Source organism: Heterodontus francisci, unplaced genomic scaffold (assembly GCF_036365525.1).
Source record: "Heterodontus francisci isolate sHetFra1 unplaced genomic scaffold, sHetFra1.hap1 HAP1_SCAFFOLD_726, whole genome shotgun sequence".
NCBI lineage: Eukaryota > Metazoa > Chordata > Chondrichthyes > Heterodontiformes > Heterodontidae > Heterodontus > Heterodontus francisci.
In genome coordinates, this window is record NW_027140691.1 from 62,501 (window position 1) to 83,962 (window position 21,462).

General features: G+C 49.2%; 1 protein-coding gene across 1 annotated transcript in view; it reads right to left on the minus strand.

Annotated features, from left to right (window-relative positions):
* The window catches only part of LOC137360504 (large ribosomal subunit protein uL18-like), a 28,227-nt gene extending 7,315 nt beyond the window's left edge, over nucleotides 1-20,912 (minus strand). The window contains exons 1-5 of the mRNA XM_068025920.1: nucleotides 20,803-20,912; nucleotides 10,493-10,562; nucleotides 4,664-4,779; nucleotides 4,157-4,291; nucleotides 1,118-1,320 (exon numbers count right to left, since the gene is read on the minus strand). Coding sequence (XP_067882021.1) covers nucleotides 1,118-1,320; nucleotides 4,157-4,291; nucleotides 4,664-4,779; nucleotides 10,493-10,562; nucleotides 20,803-20,805 — 527 coding nt within the window. The 5' untranslated portion in view covers nucleotides 20,806-20,912. The remainder of the gene's footprint in view (nucleotides 1-1,117; nucleotides 1,321-4,156; nucleotides 4,292-4,663; nucleotides 4,780-10,492; nucleotides 10,563-20,802) is intronic.
* Nucleotides 20,913-21,462: the final 550 nt, after the last annotated feature.

Here is a 21,462-nt window from a genome sequence, read left to right on the forward strand (position 1 = left end):
GGAGGTATCGAGAGGGAGAGGGGTAATGTTGAGGTATCGAGAGGGAGAGGGGTAATGTTGAGGTATCGGGAGGGAGAGGGGTAATGTTGAGGTATCGGGAGGGAGAGGGGGTAATGTTGAGGTATCGGGAGGGAGAGGGGTAATGTTGAGGTATCGGGAGGGAGAGGGGTAATGTTGAGGTATCGGGAGGGAGAGGGGTAATGTTGAGGTATCGGGAGGGAGAGGGGTAATGTTGAGGTATCGGGAGGGAGAGGGGTAATGTTGAGGTATCGGGAGGGAGAGGGGTAATATTGGGGGGTTGGAGGACGGTATTGCGGCCATTGAGGGGTGGGTTATCACTCGGACCTCATTATGCCAGAGGAAGACTGGGCAGACCACAGAGCAGATGCAATTTCACACACAGGAGTGAGAAGTGATATGTCTTGGTAAGAGGGATGAGGAGAGGCAATGTAAAATAAATGGCACTATTTAAAAAGCAGGGGTGGGGGAGATGTACAAACAGAGACCTGGGGAGGGGACACAAACACAAATCTCAGAAGGTGACAGAAGGAGGCTGTGTTGAAAAAAAGGCAACAGGATCCTCAGCTTCATTAAGTGGAAGAGAGAACAAAAACAAGGAAGTTATGCTAAACCTTTAGAACACACAGGGGTCCGACCTCAACTGGATTACTGTGTCCAGTCCAACCAGGGATGAGGGACTTCCCGTTAATGTGGAGAGACTGGAGAATCTGGGATTCTTCTCCTGAGAGCAGAGAAGTTTAAGGGGAGATTAAATAGAGATGTTCAAATGTGATCGAGTATCCAGTGGCAGGAGGGTCAGTAACCAGAGGATTTAAGGTGATTGTTAAAAGAACCAGAGGGGGAGATGAGGAGAATTTGACACAGTGAGTTGTTGTGATGTGGAACGTGCTGCCTGAGAGGGCAGTGGAAGCAGATTCAATAATAACTTTCAAAAGGGGAATTGGATAAATACTGGAAGGGGAAAGTTACAGGGCAATGGAGGGGGGGGGAAAGAGTGGGATTAATGGCACAGCTTTACCAAAGAACTGGCAGAGGCATGATGGGCTGAATGGCCTCCTTCTGTGCTGTACGGTTCAATGATCTTCTACCCTTTTACCTGTGTGGGATGGAAATGCCACCATCGACCGCCCCCTTCATCGCTCCGAACACCTTGTTACCAGTGGTGGTTCGGGCGAGGCCAGCGTCCAGGTAACAGGTGAACACAGCCGGCTTCCCTGTGATGCTCTCCACATTGAACTCATCCCCTGTCACCTCCACCTCTCCTTCATAGATCTTATCCAAGCCAAATTTCTGCAGCAGCTGGCGGACAAGAAGACAACAGTGCGTAAAGCTGCAGCCTTCCAGCAGGTTACAAATTCATTCTTTCAATGTAGCTCAGCAAAGATGCAATGAGAGAGAGATTTATTAACAAGAGCCCAGGAGGGGAGGGAGGGGGTAATGGGAGAGACAACAGTCAGCCTGTACTGCTTTTCACATTAACAAAAAACACTGCACAATAAACAGCAGCGAGCAACTTGGTTTCAGGCCAAGTTCAACAACCATTGGGCTAAAAAAGGGGTTCGAGGGCTCCCTCATTCTGGCCACACATCTGAATTCCCCCCGCCCCGCCCAAGTGCAGACACACAGCAGTCTGGCTGCAAGAGATAAGAGTGAATGCATCCTCAACATGAGGTCAGACCCTAATCACTCACCAGAGCACAACAACACGAACACGGGAGCAAGTTCCCCTCTGGATCACCCACTGTCCTGACTTGGAAATATAATCAGCCGTTATTTCATCGCCACTGGGTCCAAACTCTGCCCTGTGCGAGCTCCTTCAGCACATGGACTGCAGTGGTTCGGGAAGACAGCAGGTCACACGCAATCCAGGATGGGAAATGAATACTGGCCCAGCCAGCAACACCCACATCCCAGGAAAAATTTTTAAAGGAGTTGTGCTGCTCTGCGGCACCTTCAGATCCAGGCTATTAGTGGACTTGTAACCAGTTTAAACACTGTGAACTGACCCCAAAGCTGAAACCAGCTCACACTAACTACTGATTAAGCACTAGACTACACCCAGGTCACTAAGTTCACATTATAACCTTACTCCCATTTTTTCAGACAGCGGAAGCCGGTAATGATTCCACTATTGCCGTTTACACCTCCTCCGCATCCATCCTTTTACTCCTTCATTTGTTCCATTACCTTGCACCATCATCCCATTTGTCGTTTAATCTCTCGTGCCTTCCACCCTATCACAGACCTTCACTTTCGATGAATCACAGGAAGTTAGCATGCAGGTACAACAAGCAACTAGCAAGGCGAAGGGTATGTTGGCCTTTATTGCAATGGGATTGGAGTACAGGAGTAAAGATGTCTCACTGAAATTGTATAGAGCCTTGGTGAGACGGCACTTGGAGTATGGTGTACAGTTTTGTTCTCCTAGGGAAGGATATACTTGCCATAGAGTGTGTAATGAAGATTTACTAGATTGGTTCTATGCCTATTGTCCTATGGAGAGAGACTGAATAGACTAGGTCTATATTCCCTGGAATTTAGAAGAATGGTGATTTCATGGAAACATCTAAAATTCTGAAGGGGCTGGATAGGGTAGACACAGAGATTCTTTCACCTGGCTGGGGAATCTACAAAACAGGGACACGGTCTCAGGATAAGGGGTCGATCATTTAGGACCGAGATGAGGAGAAATTTCTTGACCCAGAGGTTGCGAATCTTTGGAATTCTCTAGCCCAGAGGTTGCGAATCTTTGGAATTCTCTAGCCCAGAGGTTGCGAATCTTTGGAATTCTCTAGCCCAGAGGTTGCGAATCTTTGGAATTCTCTAGCCCAGAGGTTGCGAATCTTTGGAATTCTCTAGCCCAGAGGTTGCGAATCTTTGGAATTCTCTAGCCCAGAGGTTGCGAATCTTTGGAATTCTCTAACCCAGAGGTTGCGAATCTTTGGAATTCTCTAGCCCAGAGGTTGCGAATCTTTGGAATTCTCTAGCCCAGAGGTTGTGAATCTTTGGAATTCTCTAGCCCAGAGGTTGCGAATCTTTGGAATTCTCTAGCCCAGAGGTTGCGAATCTTTGGAATTCTCTAGCCCAGAGGTTGCGAATCTTTGGAATTCTCTAGCCCAGAGGTTGCGAATCTTTGGAATTCTCTAGCCCAGAGGTTGCGAATCTTTGGAATTCTCTAGCCCAGAGGTTGCGAATCTTTGGAATTCTCTAGCCCAGAGGTTGCGAATCTTTGGAATTCTCTAGCCCAGAGGTTGTGAATCTTTGGAATTCTCTAGCCCAGAGGTTGTGAATCTTTGGAATTCTCTAGCCCAGAGGTTGTGAATCTTTAGAATTCTCTAGCCCAGAGGTTGTGAATCTTTGGAATTCTCTAGCCCAGAGGTTGTGAATCTTTGGAATTCTCTAGCCCAGAGGTTGCGAATCTTTGGAATTCTCTAGCCCAGAGGTTGTGAATCTTTGGAATTCTCTAGCCCAGAGGTTGTGAATCTTTGGAATTCTCTAGCCCAGAGGTTGTGAATCTTTAGAATTCTCTAGCCCAGAGGTTGTGAATCTTTGGAATTCTCTAGCCCAGAGGTTGTGAATCTTTGGAATTCTCTAGCCCAGAGGTTGTGAATCTTTGGAATTCTCTAGCCCAGAGGTTGCGAATCTTTGGAATTCTCTGGCCCAGAGGTTGTGAATCTTTGGAATTCTCTGGCCCAGAGGTTGTGAATCTTTGGAATTCTCTAGCCCAGAGGTTGTGAATCTTTGGAATTCTCTAGCCCAGAGGTTGTGAATCTTTGGAATTCTCTAGCCCAGAGGTTGTGAATCTTTGGAATTCTCTAGCCCAGAGGTTGTGAATCTTTGGAATTCTCTAGCCCAGAGGTTGTGAATCTTTGGAATTCTCTAGCCCAGAGGGTTGTGAATCTTTGGAATTCTCTAGCCCAGAGGGTTGTGGTTGCTCAGGTACTAGATTTTTGGGGTACTCAGGGAATTAGGGATTATGGGGAGCTGGGTGGGCAGTAAGGTGACGTTAAAGCCCAAGATCAGCTATGACTTTGTTGAATGAAGGGGCAGGTTTGAGGGGGCTAATGGCCTACTCCAGCTCCTATTGGTGTTCTTTCCTCTCCCCCTTTCCGGCCTCAAAGAGACATATCCTTACCCGGCGAGTGAGCAGGAGGCCTGTGCAGTAAGCCGCCGCGTAGTTTGTCAGCCCGACTTTCACGCCATATCTGGGGAGTTCATGAGAGTATGCAGCGCACACAATGATATCTCCCCCAATTCTGGCGAACGCTACCTTCAAACAAGAAACAAAAAGGGAATTGATCACGTTTCAGATCAAAAAAGGCCAAGAAACACAAACCAATACTGCTCTCTCCACACTGCCCCCTCCGCACTGCCCACCCCGACAACACGGCACTCCCTCCACACCACCCCCTCCCCACCGTGTTCCCTCCACGAGAGAGAGAGAGAGAGAGAGAGAGATGATCACCCCATCATCCCAGCAGTGCTGAAACCCACCATCTCCCTCTCTCTGGAGGTCACAGCCTGCGCTGTGGGTACCGACCCCTCTCTGTTCAACACTGTTCAGTGAAGCGCCCTGGGTACACAAGCCCACCTCCCCAATATCCACGGCCATTTCTTCAGGCCATCACCTCTGTCCTCTTACCTGGCAAACTATATCCCGGTTTGAGACACGTACAATCATGCGGTATTTGGGGGTGTTGTACTTGTTTTTATCTTGAACAACAAGGCGCTTGCGTGCAAAGTAGTCAGTCTTACCCTCTGAGGAACAAGAGGGACAGAAGAGGCCATGTTAAATAAACACACCAACGCACGAGTATCGACAGCAGAGTCCCCTCGTTAATCACAATTGCCCCGTCCCCTCCCCCACTGCCGCCCCAGCCAGAATCAGACCTCGACCCCCTTCCCACAATGACCCCTGTAAGAATAAAGAGGGTTGAATACCACAAGAAAGTTCCTCCTCAAGTCCTGGCATTTCACCTCGCTGTAATACCACACCATCTCCTCTGGGCCCTGCCCTCCCACCCCCAGGACAGGTGGGACCATCGCTCTCAACCTTCCCCATCCTGGGGCCCAGGCGGGTCCTCGCTCTCTGCAACCCCCCCCACCCCCACCGCCCACCTAAACCACGCCACCTCCCCTCCACCTGCCTAAACCCCACACCCACCCCTTCCCCAACCTGCCTGAGCCACGCCACCTCCGCTCCACCTGCCTAAACCCCGCACCCACCCCTTCCCCAACCTGCCTGAGCCACGCCACCTCCCCTCCACCTGCCTAAACCCCGCACCCACCCCTTCCCCAACCTGCCTGAGCCACGCCACCTCCCCTCCACCTGCCTAAACCCCGCACCCACCCCTTCCCCAACCTGCCTGAGCCACGCCACCTCCCCTCCACCTGCCTAAACCCCGCACCCACCCCTTCCCCAACCTGCCTGAGCCACGCCACCTCCCCTCCACCTGCCTAAACCCCGCACCCACCCCTTCCCCAACCTGCCTGAGCCATGCCACCTCCCCTCCACCTGCCTAAACCCCGCACCCACCCCTTCCCCAACCTGCCCGAGCCACGCCACCTCCCCTCCACCTGCCTAAACCCCGCACCCACCCCTTCCCCAACCTGCCTGAGCCATGCCACCTCCCCTCCACCTGCCTAAACCCCGCACCCACCCCTTCCCCAACCTGCCCGAGCCATGCCACCTCCCCTCCACCTGCCTAAACCCCGCACCCACCCCTTCCCCCAACCTGCCCGAGCCATGCCACCTCCCCTCCACCTGCCTAAACCCCGCACCCACCCCTTCCCCAACCTGCCCGAGCCATGCCACCTCCCCTCCACCTGCCTAAACCCGCACCCACCCCTTCCCCAACCTACCTGAGCCATGCCACCTCCCATCCACCCTAGTACATCTAAATGTACTCTCTCCACCCCAGCTGCCCACTTGAGTGGGAACGTTTTCCTCAGGCTGCGCAGAAACAAGTCAAACACTGCAGAACTTTCAACGCCCCCACCACCACACACCCCCCCCCCCCCCACCCTCACCAATATAACAGCCACTCCTCTTTAAGTGAATGTGAGACCTTGTGTTAACACTTCACCCACGAGGGGAAGGGGACAGGGGGAGGGGTGACTGAAGTGTTTCTGTATCAGTGTCATCAGCACATTCGCATCATTGTCTCCGACACCGATAAAGCTGAATAAAAATCTCACCTCCACAGGCTTTACTGAATCACAGTCACTGTTTAGCACAGCAAGATCCCATACAGCAAAAGAATGACCAGATAACATGTTATAATGATGCTGTTGCAGGTCACCCCACTATTTTACCAAGGTGAGAGGGGGGGGGGGGGGGGGGGGGGAAACCAGGGATTACACACCAGTTAGCCTAACATCTGCCGTTGAGTGACTGAACACGCTGAAATTTTCAGCTGAGCAGAGAGTCAGCACGGGGAAGGTCACTCCTGATGAATCTGACTGAATTTGATGAACAGATGACTGAAGTAGTGGACAGGAGAATGTCTATGGATGTTATTTATCTAACTTCAGAAAGCATTTGATAAAGTCCCTCATGAGAACGTTAGCTAACGTTGAAGTGACAATTAGTGGCAGGTCAGAAGATTGGGGAAATTTTAGAAACCAGAAAAGGACGAGTAAAAAGGAGAAACTAGACGGAGTGAACTATCAAGAAGATGAAAGGTAAAAATTATAAAGACATTTTCAATAGATTAAGTGAATGGGAAAATGTGAGGTCATTAACTTGAACCTAAAAAGGATGAAACGAGGTATTTTCGAAATGGTGAAAAGCTAGAGACACCATAATTCCCAAGAGACCTGGGGATCCCGGTACACCGATCATTAAAATGTCATGTAATCCAAAAGGCTAATGGAATGCTGGCCTTTATATCTCGAGGGCTAACGTACGAATTAGGAGCAGGTGTCGGCCCACACTGCCATTCAACAAGATCATGGCTGATCTGTTTGCAACCTCAACCCCAAATTCCTGTCTACTGCCCAATAACCTTTCACCCCTTGCTCATCAGGAATCTATCTACCTCTGCCTAAAAAATATTCAAAGACTCTGCTTCCACCACCTTTTGAGGGAGAGAATTCCAAAGACCCTCAGAGAAAACATTTCTCCTCATCTCTGTCTTAAACAGTGACCCCCTAGTTCGAGATTCTCCAGAAGAGGAAACATCCTTTCCACATCCACCCTGTCCAGACCACTCAGGATCTTATATGTTTCAATCAGTCGCCTCTTACTCTTCTAAATTCCAGTGGATACAAGCCGAGCCTGTCCAATCTTTCCTCATAAGACAACCCACCCATCCCAGGTATTAGTCTAGTAAACTTTCTCTGAACTGCTTCCAACACATTTACATCCTTCCTTAAATAAGGAGACCAATACTGTACACAGTACCTCCAGAGTGGTCTCACCAATGCCCTGTATAACTGAAGCAATAACCTCTCTACTTTTGTATTAAATTCCCCTCGCAGTAAACAATAACATTCTATGAGCTTTCCTAATTACTTGCTGTACCTGCATACTAACCTTTTGCGATTCATGCACTAGAACACCCAGATCCCTCTGCATCTCAGAGCTCTGCAATCTCTCACCATTGAGATAATATGCTTTTTGTTTATTCTTCCTGCCAAAATGGACAATTTCATATTTTCCCACATTATACTCCATTTGCCAGGTCTTTGCCCACTCAGTTAGCCTATCTATATCCCTTTGTAGCCTCCTTATGTCCTCTTCACAACTTACTTTCTTACCTATCTATGTGCCATCAGCAAATTTAGCAACTATACCTTCAGTCCCTTCATCTAAGTCATTGATATAAACGGTAAAAAAGTTGAGGCCCCAGCACTGATCCTTGTGGTACACCACTCGTTACATCTTGCCAATCTGAAAATGACCCATTTATGCCTACTCTCTGTTTCCTGTTAACTAGCCATAACAAAATGTTACCCCCTTCACCATGAGCTCTTACTTTCCACAATAACCTTTGATGTGGCACCTTATCAAATGCCTTCTGGAAATCCAAGTACAGTACATCCACCGGTTCCCCTTTATCCACAGCACATGTTACTTCTTCAAAGAACACCAAGATAAGGAGCCAATCAATCAGTCAGGACTGAGATGAGAAGTAATTATTACCCTCAAAGGGTTGAGAATCTTTGGAATTCTCTTCCCCAGAGGGTTGTGGATGTTCCATTACAGATTACATTTAAGGCTGAGATAGACAGATTTTTGGCCACACAGGGTATCAAGTGATATGGGGAGCGGGCATGAAAGTGGAATTGAAGCCCAAGATCAGCCATGATCGTACTGAATGGTGGAGCAAGCTCGATGGGCCAGATGGCCTACTTCTGCTCCTAGTTCTTGTGTTAAAGATGATTTCCCTTTCACAAAATCACGTTGACTCTGCCTGAATACCATGACTTTTTCAAAGTGCCCTGCTATAAATTCTTTAATAATACCTTCTAACATTTTCGCTATGACAGATGTTAAGCTAACTGGCCTGTAGTTTCCTGCTTTCTGTTTCCCTTCCTTTTTGAATAAAGGAGTTACCTTCGCTATTTTCCAATCTAAGGGAATCTTCCCCAAATCTAGGGAATTTTGGAAAATGAACACCAACGCATCAACTATCTCACTAACCACTTCTTTTAACACCCTAGGATGAAGTCCATCAGGACCCGGGGACTGGTCAGCCCACAGCTCCAACAAGTTGCTCAGTACCACTTCCCTGGTGATTGTAATTTTCTTGAGTTCCTCCCTCCCTTCCATTTCCTGACTTACAGCTATTTCTGGGATGTTACTTGTATCCTCAATAGTGAAGACCGATGCAATATACCTATTCAATTCATCTGCCATCTCCTTATTTTCCATTATTAATTCCCCAGACTCACTTTCTGTAGGACCAACACTCACTTTGTTCACTCTTTCCTTTTTTAAATATCTACAGAAACTCTTAGTATGTTTTTATATTTCTAGCCAGTTCTCTCTCATACTCTAATTTTTCCCTCCTTTTTAATCTTTTAGTTGTTCTTCATTATATTCTGTGCAATCCTCTGACCTGTCACCCACCTTTGCACAATTATATGCTTTTTCTTCAAGTTAAATACTATCTTCAACTTTTTTACTTAACCAAGGATGTTGGGTTTTCCCCTTGGAATGTATCTATTCTGTACATTCTGAAATATCCCTTTAAATATCTCCCACTGCACCTCTAATAACCTATCCCTTAACCTATTTTGCCAATTCATTTTTGCTAGATTCTGCTTTCATGCCCCCATAATTGCCCTTATTTAAGTTTAAAATACTAGTTTTAGACCCACTTTTCTCTCCCTCAAACTCAAGATGCCTCTTAAACGTTGCTATCGTACCTGCTTCCACCACCTGCCCCGGCAGCAAGTTCCAGGCACTCACCACCCTCTGTGTAAAAAACTTGCCTCGCACATCCCCTCTAAACTTTGCCCCTCGCACCTTAAACCTATGTCCCCTAGTAACTGACTCTTCCACCCTGGGAAAAAGCTTCTGACTATCCACTCTGTCCATGCCGCTCATAACTTTGTAAACCTCTATCATGTCGCCCCTCCACCTCTGTCATTCCAGTGAAAACAATCCGAGTTTTTCCAACCTCTCCTCATAGCTAATGCCCTCCAGACCAGGCAACATCCTGGTAAACCTCTTCTGTACCCTCTCCAAAGCCTCCACGCCCTTCTGGTAGTGTGGTGACCAGAATTGCACGCAATATTCTAAGTGTGGCCTAACTAAGGTTCTGTACAGCTGCAACATGGCTTGCCAATTTTTATACTCTATGCCCCGACCGATGAAGGCAAGCATGCCGTATGCCTTCTTGACTACCTTATCCACCTGCGTTGCCACTTTGTGACCTGTGGACCTGTACGCCCAGATCTCTCTGCCTGTCAATACTCCTAAGGGTCCTGCCTTTTACTGTATAAGTGAAGTATAGATTTAGTGAAGTATAGATTTAGCAGAATGATACCTGGACTCCAAGGGTTAAATTACAAGGAGAGATTACACACCCCAGGATTGTAGTTTCTGGAATTTAAAAGGTTAAAGAGCACCGACCCTCTGACAACGCGGCCCTCCGACAGCACGGCCCTCTCTCAGTGCAGCGAAGGGAGTGTCGGCCTGGGAGTCTCTGCAGGGGACTCAGTCCCAATCCCAATCATCCACACACAGGCCCCGCTCCCCCCAACAGGCTCGGCACCTGTCACCAAGGGCCACAACCCGCCAGTCCGCTCCCTGAAGTCACGGGTCGAACTCACACCCGACTGCCAGGAACACCAAAGGGCTGTATTGCGGGCAAGTGAAAGGTAGGGCCACTGTTGCCAAGGTACAAGCAGTGTTGTGCCATTGCTGAACACAAGCTGTTCAGGACACCAGCACCCGACGCAATGGTCCTGTCACAGTGAGTCCAGGAGCCAGTTTATTAAAGAACAGGCCACTGCTCACCTCTTCGCCTTCTGTATTTGACCTGGTATCTCTTGAAGTAAGACTTGCTCTTGATGACTTTTACGAACCCCTGTAACAGAAGCGAGAAGCAATTGGAAGGCATAAAATCAGAGAACATAACAGCACCGAAGGAGGCCATTTGACCCACTGTGCCTGTGCTAGCTCTTTTAAAAGCTGTCCAGATCAGTCCCACACCCCATAAGCCACCAATCAGTCCACATCCAACTGCTTTTTAAAAGATCCGATGGAATCTATCTCAGCACATTCCAGACCAGTGCATTCCCGATCTCAACAATCCTCTCTGCAGAAATTTCTCTTCACTCCTCGAGTTCCTTTGTCAATTATTTGAAACCTGTGCTCTCCGGTTACTGACTCACTTGCAACTTACTCGATCAAAACCCTTGCTAATTTTGAACACCTCTATTAAATCTCCCCTTAACCTTCTCTGCTCAAAGGAGAACAATCCAGCTTCTCCAGTCTCTCCACATTAACTGAAGTCCCTCATCCTGGTTCTATTCTGGTTAATCTCCTCTGCACCCCCTGCAAGGACCTGACATCCTCCCAAAATTGCGGTGCCCAGTTTTGGCTGTATAGTTTCTCAAGGAGATTTGTTAGCACTGAACGCACCACAGTTAGTTTCCAGCCAGTCTCAACATAGCATCACCAACATGTTCACCTAACAGCAGCTCAGATTCCAGCCCAGAAATCCAACCATCCTCCTCCCTCAACCTCCTAAATAGGAAGGGCAAACTCGATGCACTCGACCATCCTCTCACAGGTTGAAGGTTGAGCATGAAGAGGTGGTCTGGACAGGAGGAGAGCAAGGCATTGTCGCTGGGGTAGACAGAGTGTATGGGGACAGACTGCCTCAGTGTGTGAAATGACAGGATTAGGTTTGCATGTGACGCACCACTCAGTCAAACAGCTCGCTAAGTGCCAAAGGCTGACATCTGAAAGTTGTTTAAGACAGGAGATGAAAGAGTGAAAATGAAAAAAGCACAGATTTTGAGATTTAAAACTTGGCTTTAAAAAAAAGGGGGGAATGGTAGGGCAGGTAGGGATGAGCAGGAGAATTTAAGGAACGTTAACTGCAGCACCAGACGACCGGTTGGCACCCTGGCCAGAAACACATTCAGCAGGACATGCCCCCCACACCCACACCACCAGGCAGAGATATCGAACCTTTCAAACTAACATGGCTGCCAGAACAGATGCTGCCAATTACAACTCTCAGCTCTATCCACGATCATAACAGCTTCGAAACTAGAGAGAGAGAGAGAGAGGGGGGAGACACAGCGAGAGAGGGGGGGGAGACACAGCGAGAGAGGGGGGGGGAGACACAGCGAGAGAGGGGGGGGAGACACAGCGAGAGAGGGGGGGGAGACACAGCGAGAGAGAGAGAGACACAGCGAGAGAGAGAGAGAGACAGCGAGAGAGAGAGAGAGACAGCGAGAGAGAGAGAGAGACAGCGAGAGAGAGAGAGAGACAGCGAGAGAGAGAGAGAGACAGCGAGAGAGAGAGAGAGACAGCGAGAGAGAGAGAGACAGCGAGAGAGAGAGAGAGACAGCGAGAGAGAGAGAGAGACAGCGAGAGAGAGAGAGAGACAGCGAGAGAGAGAGAGACACAGCGAGAGAGAGAGAGAGACAGCGAGAGAGAGAGAGAGACAGCGATGAGAGAGAGAGAGACAGCGAGAGAGAGAGAGAGACAGCGAGAGAGAGAGAGAGACCAGCCCGAGAGAGAGAGAGAGACAGCGAGAGAGAGAGAGAGACAGCGAGAGAGAGAGAGAGACAGCGAGAGAGAGAGAGGAGACAGCGAGAGAGAGAGAGAGACAGCGAGAGAGAGAGAGAGACAGCGAGAGAGAGAGAGAGAGACAGCGAGAGAGAGAGAGAGACAGCGAGAGAGAGAGAGAGACAGCGAGAGAGAGAGAGAGACAGCGAGAGAGAGAGAGACAGAGAGAGAGAGAGACAGCGAGAGAGAGAGAGAGACAGCGAGAGAGAGAGAGAGACAGCGAGAGAGAGAGAGAGACAGCGAGAGAGAGAGAGAGACAGCGAGAGAGAGACAGCGAGAGAGAGAGAGAGACAGCGAGAGAGAGAGAGAGACAGCGAGAGAGAGAGAGACAGCGAGAGGAGAGGAGAGAGAGACAGCGAGAGAGAGAGAGAGAGACAGCGAGAGAGAGAGAGAGAGACAGCGAGAGAGAGAGAGAGAGACAGCGAGAGAGAGAGAGAGACAGCGAGAGAGAGAGAGAGACAGCGAGAGAGAGAGAGAGACAGCGAGAGAGAGAGAGAGACAGCGAGAGAGAGAGAGAGAGACAGCGAGAGAGAGAGAGAGAGACAGCGAGAGAGAGAGAGAGACAGCGAGAGAGAGAGAGAGACAGCGAGAGAGAGAGAGAGACAGCGAGAGAGAGAGAGAGAGACAGCGAGAGAGAGAGAGAGAGACAGCGAGAGAGAGAGAGAGACAGCGAGAGAGAGAGAGAGACAGCGAGAGAGAGAGAGAGACAGCGAGAGAGAGAGAGAAGCGAGAGAGAGAGAGAGACAGCCGAGAGAGAGAGAGAGTCAGCGAGAGAGAGAGAGACAGCGAGAGAGAGAGAGAGAGACAGCGAGAGAGAGGAGAGAGAGACAGCGAGAGAGAGAGAGAGAGACAGCGAGAGAGAGAGAGAGAGACAGCGAGAGAGAGAGAGAGAGACAGCGAGAGAGAGAGAGAGACAGCGAGAGAGAGAGAGACAGCGAGAGAGAGAGAGAGACAGCGAGAGAGAGAGACAGCGAGAGAGAGAGAGAGACAGCGAGAGAGAGAGAGAGACAGCGAGAGAGAGAGAGAGACAGCGAGAGAGAGAGAGAGACAGCGAGAGAGAGAGAGAGACAGCGAGAGAGAGAGAGAGACAGCGAGAGAGAGAGAGAGACAGCGAGAGAGAGAGAGAGACAGCGAGAGAGAGAGAGAGAGACAGCGAGAGAGAGAGAGAGAGACAGCGAGAGAGAGAGAGAGAGACAGCGAGAGAGAGAGAGAGAGAGACAGCGAGAGAGAGAGAGAGAGACAGCGAGAGAGAGAGAGAGAGACAGCGAGAGAGAGAGAGAGACAGCGAGAGAGAGAGAGAGACAGCGAGAGAGAGAGAGAGACAGCGAGAGAGAGAGAGAGACAGCGAGAGAGAGAGAGAGACAGCGAGAGAGAGAGAGACAGCGAGAGAGAGAGAGAGACAGCGAGAGAGAGAGAGAGACAGCGAGAGAGAGAGAGAGACAGCGAGAGAGAGAGAGAGACAGCGAGAGAGAGAGAGAGAGACAGCGAGAGAGAGAGAGAGAGACAGCGAGAGAGAGAGAGAGAGACAGCGAGGAGAGAGAGAGAGACAGCGAGAGAGAGAGAGAGAGACAGCGAGAGAGAGAGAGAGAGACAGCGAGAGAGAGAGAGAGACAGCGAGAGAGAGAGAGAGACAGCGAGAGAGAGAGAGAGACAGCGAGAGAGAGAGAGAGACAGCTGAGAGAGAGAGAGAGACAGCGAGAGAGAGAGAGAGAGACAGCGAGAGAGAGAGAGAGACAGCGAGAGAGAGAGAGAGACAGCGAGAGAGAGAGAGAGACAGCGAGAGAGAGAGAGAGACAGCGAGAGAGAGAGAGAGACAGCGAGAGAGAGAGAGAGACAGCGAGAGAGAGAGAGAGACAGCGAGAGAGAGAGAGAGACAGCGAGAGAGAGAGAGAGACAGCGAGAGAGAGAGAGAGACAGCGAGAGAGAGAGAGAGACAGCGAGAGAGAGAGAGAGACAGCGAGAGAGAGAGACAGCGAGAGAGAGAGAGAGACAGCGAGAGAGAGAGAGAGAGACAGCGAGAGAGAGAGAGAGACAGCGAGAGAGAGAGAGACAGCGAGAGAGAGAGAGACAGCTAGAGAGAGAGAGAGACAGCTAGAGAGTGAGAGAGAGACAGCGAGAGAGAGAGAGAGACAGCTAGAGAGAGAGAGAGAGACAGCGAGAGAGAGAGAGAGACAGCGAGAGAGAGAGAGAGACAGCGAGAGAGAGAGAGAGAGACCGCGAGAGAGAGAGAGAGACAGCGAGAGAGAGAGAGAGAGACAGCGAGAGAGAGAGAGAGACAGCGAGAGAGAGAGAGAGACAGCGAGAGAGAGAGAGAGACAGCGAGAGAGAGAGAGAGACAGCGAGAGAGAGAGAGAGACAGCGAGAGAGAGAGAGAGACAGCGAGAGAGAGAGAGAGACAGCGGAGAGAGAGAGAGAGACAGCGAGAGAGAGAGAGAGACAGCGAGAGAGAGAGAGAGACAGCGAGAGAGAGAGAGAGACAGCGAGAGAGAGAGAGACAGCGAGAGAGAGAGAGACAGCGAGAGAGAGAGAGACAGCGAGAGAGAGAGTGGACAGAGAGAGAGAGAGAGTGACAGAGAGAGAGAGAGAGAGAGTGGACAGAGAGAGAGAGAGAGTGACAGAGAGAGAGAGAGTGACAGAGAGAGAGAGAGTGACAGAGAGAGAGAGAGTGACAGAGAGAGAGAGTGACAGAGAGAGAGAGAGAGAGAGAGAGAGACAGAGAGAGACAGAGAGAGAGAGACAGAGAGAGAGAGACAGAGAGAGAGAGACAGAGAGAGAGAGACAGAGAGAGAGAGACAGAGAGAGAGAGAGACAGAGAGAGAGAGAGACAGAGAGAGAGAGACAGAGAGAAGAGAGACAGAGAGAGAGAGAGACAGAGAGAGAGAGACAGAGAGAGAGACAGAGAGAGAGAGACAGAGAGAGAGAGACAGAGAGAGAGAGACAGAGAGAGAGAGACAGAGAGAGAGAGACAGAGAGAGAGAGACAGAGAGAGAGAGACAGAGAGATCTCTGAAATCTCAGGGGGAAAAAAGGATTACTTGTACCTCATTGTCTGTTGCTCTGTAACTTTGTCTAAATCTCTGTCTTAGGTCTATTTTTAATTTTCAGCTTCATTGCATTTGGTGAGAATGCCAGATAACAATGTGATTATCAAAATCTAAAAGCAATTTTGCTTTCTACTGCAACCAACGAAACGATATTCATTTGCAGGCTGTGTGGTGATGGAAACAGTTCTGTAAAGTGCCACACAACAGACTAATGAGCAAACTTGTAGCTCCTGGAATAATAGGGACAGCAGCAACATGGATATGAAATTGGCTGAGTGACAGGGAACAATGAGCAGTGGTTAGTGGATGTTTTTCGGGCTGGAGGAAGGTTTGTAGTGGAGTTCCCCAGGAGTCAGTGTTGGGACCCTTGCTTTTCCTGATATATATTAATGACCTAGACCTTGGTGTACAGGGCACAAAATCAAAGTTTACAGATGATATGAAACTTGGAAGCATTGTGAACTGTGAGGAGGATAGTGTAGAACTTCAAAAGGACATTGACAAGTTAGTGGAATGGGCAGACAGGTGGCAGATGAAGTTCAATACAGAGAAATGTGAAATTAATTCTTTTTGGTACTAAGAACATGGAGAGACAATATAAAGGGTACAATTCGAAAGGCTTTTTTTTTATTCATTCATGGGAAGTGGGCATCACTGGCCAGGCCAGCATTTATTGCCCATCACTAATTGCCCTTGAGAAGGTGGTGGTGAGCTGCCTTCTTGAACCGCTGCAGTCCATGTGGGGTAGGTATACCCACAGTGCTGTTAGGAAGGGAGTTCCAGGATTTTGACCCAGTGAGTGAAGGAACGGCGATATAATTCCAAGTCAGGATGGTGTGTGACGTGGAGGGGAACTTGCAGGTGGTGGTGTTCCCATGTATTTGCTGCCCTTGTCCTTCTAGTTGGTAGAGGTCGCGGGTTTGGAAGGTGCTGTCGAAGGAGCCTTGGTGCATTGCTGCAGTGCATCTTGTAGATGGGACACACTGCTGCCACTGTGCATCGGTGGTGGAGGGAGTGAATGTTTGTAGATGGGGTGCCAATCAAGCGGGCTGCTTTGTCCTGGATGGTGTCGAGCTTCTTGAGTGTTGTTGGAGCTGCACCCATCCAGGCAAGTGGAGAGTATTCCATCACACTCCTGACTTGTGCCCTGGAGATGGTGGATAGGATTTGGGGAGTCAGGAGGTGATTCCTAGCCTCTGACCTGCTCTTGTAGCCACGGTATTTATATGACTACTCCAGTTCAGTTTCTGGTCCATGGTAGCCCCGAGGATGTTGATATAGTGGGGGATTCAGTGATGGTAATGCCGTTGAATGTCAAGGGGAGATGGTTAGATTCTCTCTTGTTGGAGATGGTCATTGCCTGGCACTTGTGTGGCGCAAATGTTACTTGCCACTTATCAGTCCAAGCCTGGATATTGTCCAGATCTTGCTGCATTTCTACACGGACTGCTTCAGTATCTGAGGAGTTGCGAATGGTGCTGAACATTGTGCAATCGTCAGCGAACATCCCCACTTCTAACCTTATGATTGAAGGAAGGTCATTGATGAAGCAGCTGAAGATGGTTGGGCCTAGGACACTACCCTGAGGAACTCCTGCAGTGATGTCCTGGAGCTCAGATGATTGACCTCCAATAACCACAACCATCTTCCTTTGCGCTAGGTATGACTCCAGCCAGCGGAGAGTTTTCCCTGATTCCCATTGACCTCAGTTTTGCTGGGGCTCCTTGATACCATACTCGGTCAAATGCTGCCTTCATGTCAAGGGCAGTCACTCTCACCTCTGCAGCAGCAGAGGGACCTGGGGGGGGTGGGGAGGCGGGGTAAATGCACATAAGGCTTTGAGATTGGCAAGACAGGTTGAGAGAGTGGGTTAATAAAGCATATGGGATCCTCGGCTTTAATACAGGCATAGAGTACAAGAGCAAGGAGGTTTTGTTACATACGAACATATGAATTAAGAGCAGGAGTAGGTCTCATGGCCCTCGAGCCCACTTCGCCATTCAACAAGATCATGACTGATCTGACTGTAACCTCAACTCCACATTACCGCCTACCACCACCACCCCCCCCCACCCCCCTGATAACCTTTCACCCCCTTGCTCATCAAGAATGCTGATTTTGTTTCAGATACTAGTTCGGCCTCAGCTGGAGTATTGTGTCCAGTTCTGGGTGCCGCACTTTAGGAAAGACATGAGGGCATTGGAGAGATTACAGAAAAGATTCACGAGAATGGGGTGAGGAATTTCAGTTATGAAGATAGATTGGAGAAGTTAGGACTGTTTTCCATGAAGAGAAGGCTGAGAGGTGATTTGATCGAGGTATTGAAAATCATGAGGAGTCTAGACAGAGTAGCTATGCAGAACTGTTCGCATTTGGGTTTTTTTAATTCATTCATGGGATGTGGGTGTCACTGGCCAGGCCAGCATTTATTGCCCATCCCTAATTGCCCTTGAGAAGGTGGTGGTGAGCTGCCTTCTTGAACCACTGCAGTCCATGTGGGGTAGGTACACCCACAGTGCTGTTAGGAAGGGAGTTCCAGGATTTTGACCCAGTGACAGTGAAGGAACGGCGATATAGTTCCAAGTCAGGATGGTGTGTGACTTGGAGGGGAACTTGCAGGTGGTGGTGTTCCCATGCATTTGCCGCCCTTGTCCTTCGAGTTGGTAGAGGCCGCGGGTTTGGAAGGTGACGTCTCAGGAGCCTTGTGAAAGGATCGAGAACGAGAGGACACAGATTTAAAGTGATTGGCAAAAGAAGAAAAAGGCGACATGAGTAAAAACATTTTCACACAGCAAGTGGCTAGGATCTGGAATGCACTACCTGAGAGTGTGGTGGAGGCAGATTCAAATCGAGGTATTCAAAGGGAATCAGATAGTTATCTGAAAAGGAAGAATGTGCAGAGTTTACAGGGAGAAAGTGGGGGAATGGGCACTCAGAAATCCAGTCCAGACACAATGGGGCAAAGTGTATTAAGGGATATCAAAGCAAAGTGGTTGGATGAAGTTAAAATGCATACTCTGATTATATAAGAAATCGAATCAGAAGAAGTTTACAGTACAGAAAGAGGTCACTTGACCCACTGTGCCTGCGCCAGGCAAAAAGAGCCACCCAGCCTCATCCCACTTTCCAGCATTTGGTCCATGTCCAGACACCTTTTAAATGAGTTGAGGGTTTCTGCCTCTCCTAACCTTACAGGCAACGAGTTCCAGATCCCAACCACCCACTGCGTGAAAAAATGTTCCCTCATTTCCCCTCTAATCTTTCTGCCAATCACTTTAAATCTCTGCTAAGGTAAACAGACCCTTCACATCCACTCTATCCAGGCCCCTCACAATTTTGCACATTTCAATCAAATCTCCCCTCAGCCTCCTCTGTTCCAAAGGGAACAACCCCAGCCCATCCAATCTTTCCTCATAGCTGCATCTTTCCAGTCCTGGCAACATCCTCATAAAACTCCTCTGTATAGGAGTAGGCTATTCGGCCCATCAAGCCTGTCCATCATTCAATACAATCATGTCTAATCTTCTGCACCAACTCCACTTTCCTGCCCGCTTCCCATATCACAGAATTATTAAATATATTCAACGATGGAGAATCCAGAACCCTCTGGGGTAGAGAATTCCAAAGATTAACAACCCTCTGAGTAAAGAAATTTCTCCTTATCTCAGTCCTAAATGATCAGCCCCTTATTCTGAGACTGTGCCCCCATGTTTTAGATACCTCGACCAGCGGAAACAATCTCTGTGTCTACCCTATCCAGCCCCTTCAGAATCGTGTATGTTTCAATGAGATCACCTCTCGTTCTTCTAAACTCCAGAGAACACAGGCCCAATTTACTCAGCCTCTCAGCACAGGACTACCCTCTCATCCCAGGGACCAATCTAGTGAAGCTTCAGTTGTACCGCCTCCATAGCAAGTATCTCCTTCCTGAAATAAGGAGACCAAAACTGCACACCGTATTCTTGGTGAGATCACACCAGAACCCTGCACAATTGTGGTGAGAAGGGCCCTCCCCGTCAGATCCTTCATGCACACCCGAAGTCTCGCCCCCTCCGCACAATGCCCCCGCGTTGGCTGTGGTGGGGAAGAGACGGTCGCCCACCTCCTCCTGGAATGTGCCTTTGCAAAGCAGGTGTGGAAAGAGATGCAGTGGTTTTTGTCAAGGTTCATCCCAAGCAGCTCTGTAACACAGTAGTCTGTGCTCTACGGGCTGTTCCCAGGGACGCACACCGAGACAAACATCAACTGCTGCTGGAGGACTATCAATTCGGTGAAAGACGCCCTTTGGTCTGCCCGAAACTTGCTGGTCTTCCAGCGCAAAGAGTTGTCCGAATGTTGCAGACTGGCACATTCCAAGGTCCAGGACTACGTGCTGAGGGACGCACTAAAGCTTGGGGCAGCCGCAGCAAAGGCTCAATGGGGAAAGACCACAGTGTAAGGTCCCCCCACCAAGCTGAACTGAGGGGCTGGATCCTTGGGAAACCCCTCGAACTGTATCGTTAATATTCTCAACTGCTGTAAATGTAAAACTGTAATTGACATGACAATTGAGAAACGGAAGGGTTGGGAAGAAACTCATGACAGTATTGAAGGAAACTGATCTCCCTTGCAATGTTTGTATTTTTTTGGTGCCGTTTGGAAACTGTTTGGCAATGTAATTTTTACAGATTTTTATGAATAAAGTATATTTTGGAAATAAAAAAAAAAATTGTAGCAAGACTTCTTTATTCCAGGACTCCAATCCCCTTACAATAAAGGCCAACGTGCCATTTGCTTTCCTAATTGCTTGTTGTGCCCGCATGGTAACTTTGTACGAGCACACCCAAATCTCTCTGAACCTCAACACTTACAAGTTTCATGCCCTTTTAAAAAGTATTCTGCTCCTCTATTCTTTTGAAGAAAGTGAATAACCTGGCACTTCCCTACAATATATTACATCTGCCACCGTGTTGCCCATTCACGTAACCTGTCTCGGCAGACTCTCGTGTCCCCCTCACAGCTTAGCTTCCTCCAAGACTGAGAGGGGAGATATAAATCCGGGGGAAAATCAGCAGAACTGTGCAACTTGACGCAGGCTTGTTCACACCCCACACATCCACTTACTGCCAAGGTACATCAATAAGTTCAGGGAATATTTATCACATTTCACAGTTTCAAATAGTTTCCAAAAATACTGCACCTTGCAAATGATGTTAAAATGCACGAGGTCTTTTAAAGTTACGCCATTTGCAAGTGTGTAAACATCATCTCTGCTACACACAGTGAACCAGCTGACACTTCCCTCCCCTCCCCTCCCCTCCCCTCCCCCACCAGTCAATGGCTGCCAACCGGTACCAGCACCTCCTCCACCCCCCCCCCCCCGGTTTGAATCCGTCCAACATCCCCACCATCCGATTCCTTCCGCCTCAATCCCCCAACAATCCGAGTAGAGAAACCCCTGCTCTATCTTGCCGAAGGGTCTCTAGCGGCCTCCGCTCACCATTTCGGCTGATTTTGCCGCGACGGTCGCGGGATCCTCAGGTAGCGAATTTCAGCTGCGGGCCTTCACAGGCGGAAAAGGACCAGCCCCACTCGCGCAGGCGCGTCAACGGCCGGGGGGGCGGGGCTGCCCGTTGCGCATGCGCGCGGCGCTCCGGGTCCGTGTTGCTGTGGTGTGGATGCCCGCGCATGCGCCAGGTGTGGAGCTGCCCAAGTTTGTCAATGGACATCTCCAACTTAATGGAATATAAACAGAAAGTGCTGGAAATACTCAGCAGGTCAGGCAGCATCTGTAGAGAGAGAGAAGCAAAGTTACCGTTTCAGGTTTGTGTGACCTTTCATCAGAACTGGCAAAGGTTAGAAATGTAATAGGTTTTCGGCAAGTAAAGTTGGGGTGGGGGGGAAAGAGAACAAAAGGGAAGGTGTGTGATAGGACAGAGGGCCAGCGAGATTAACTGACCAGGAAGTCATGGAGCAAAAGCAAAGAGAAGTGTGCTAATGGTGTGGTGAAAGACAAAGCATGAGTGCAGGGGGAGTGTCATGCTTGCGGACTGGCGGAGGTGTTCCACAGAGTGCTCACCCAATCTGTGTTTGGTCTCTCCATTGTGAGAGGTGAATACGGTATACTAACTGGAAAGAAGTACAAGTAAATCGCTGCTTC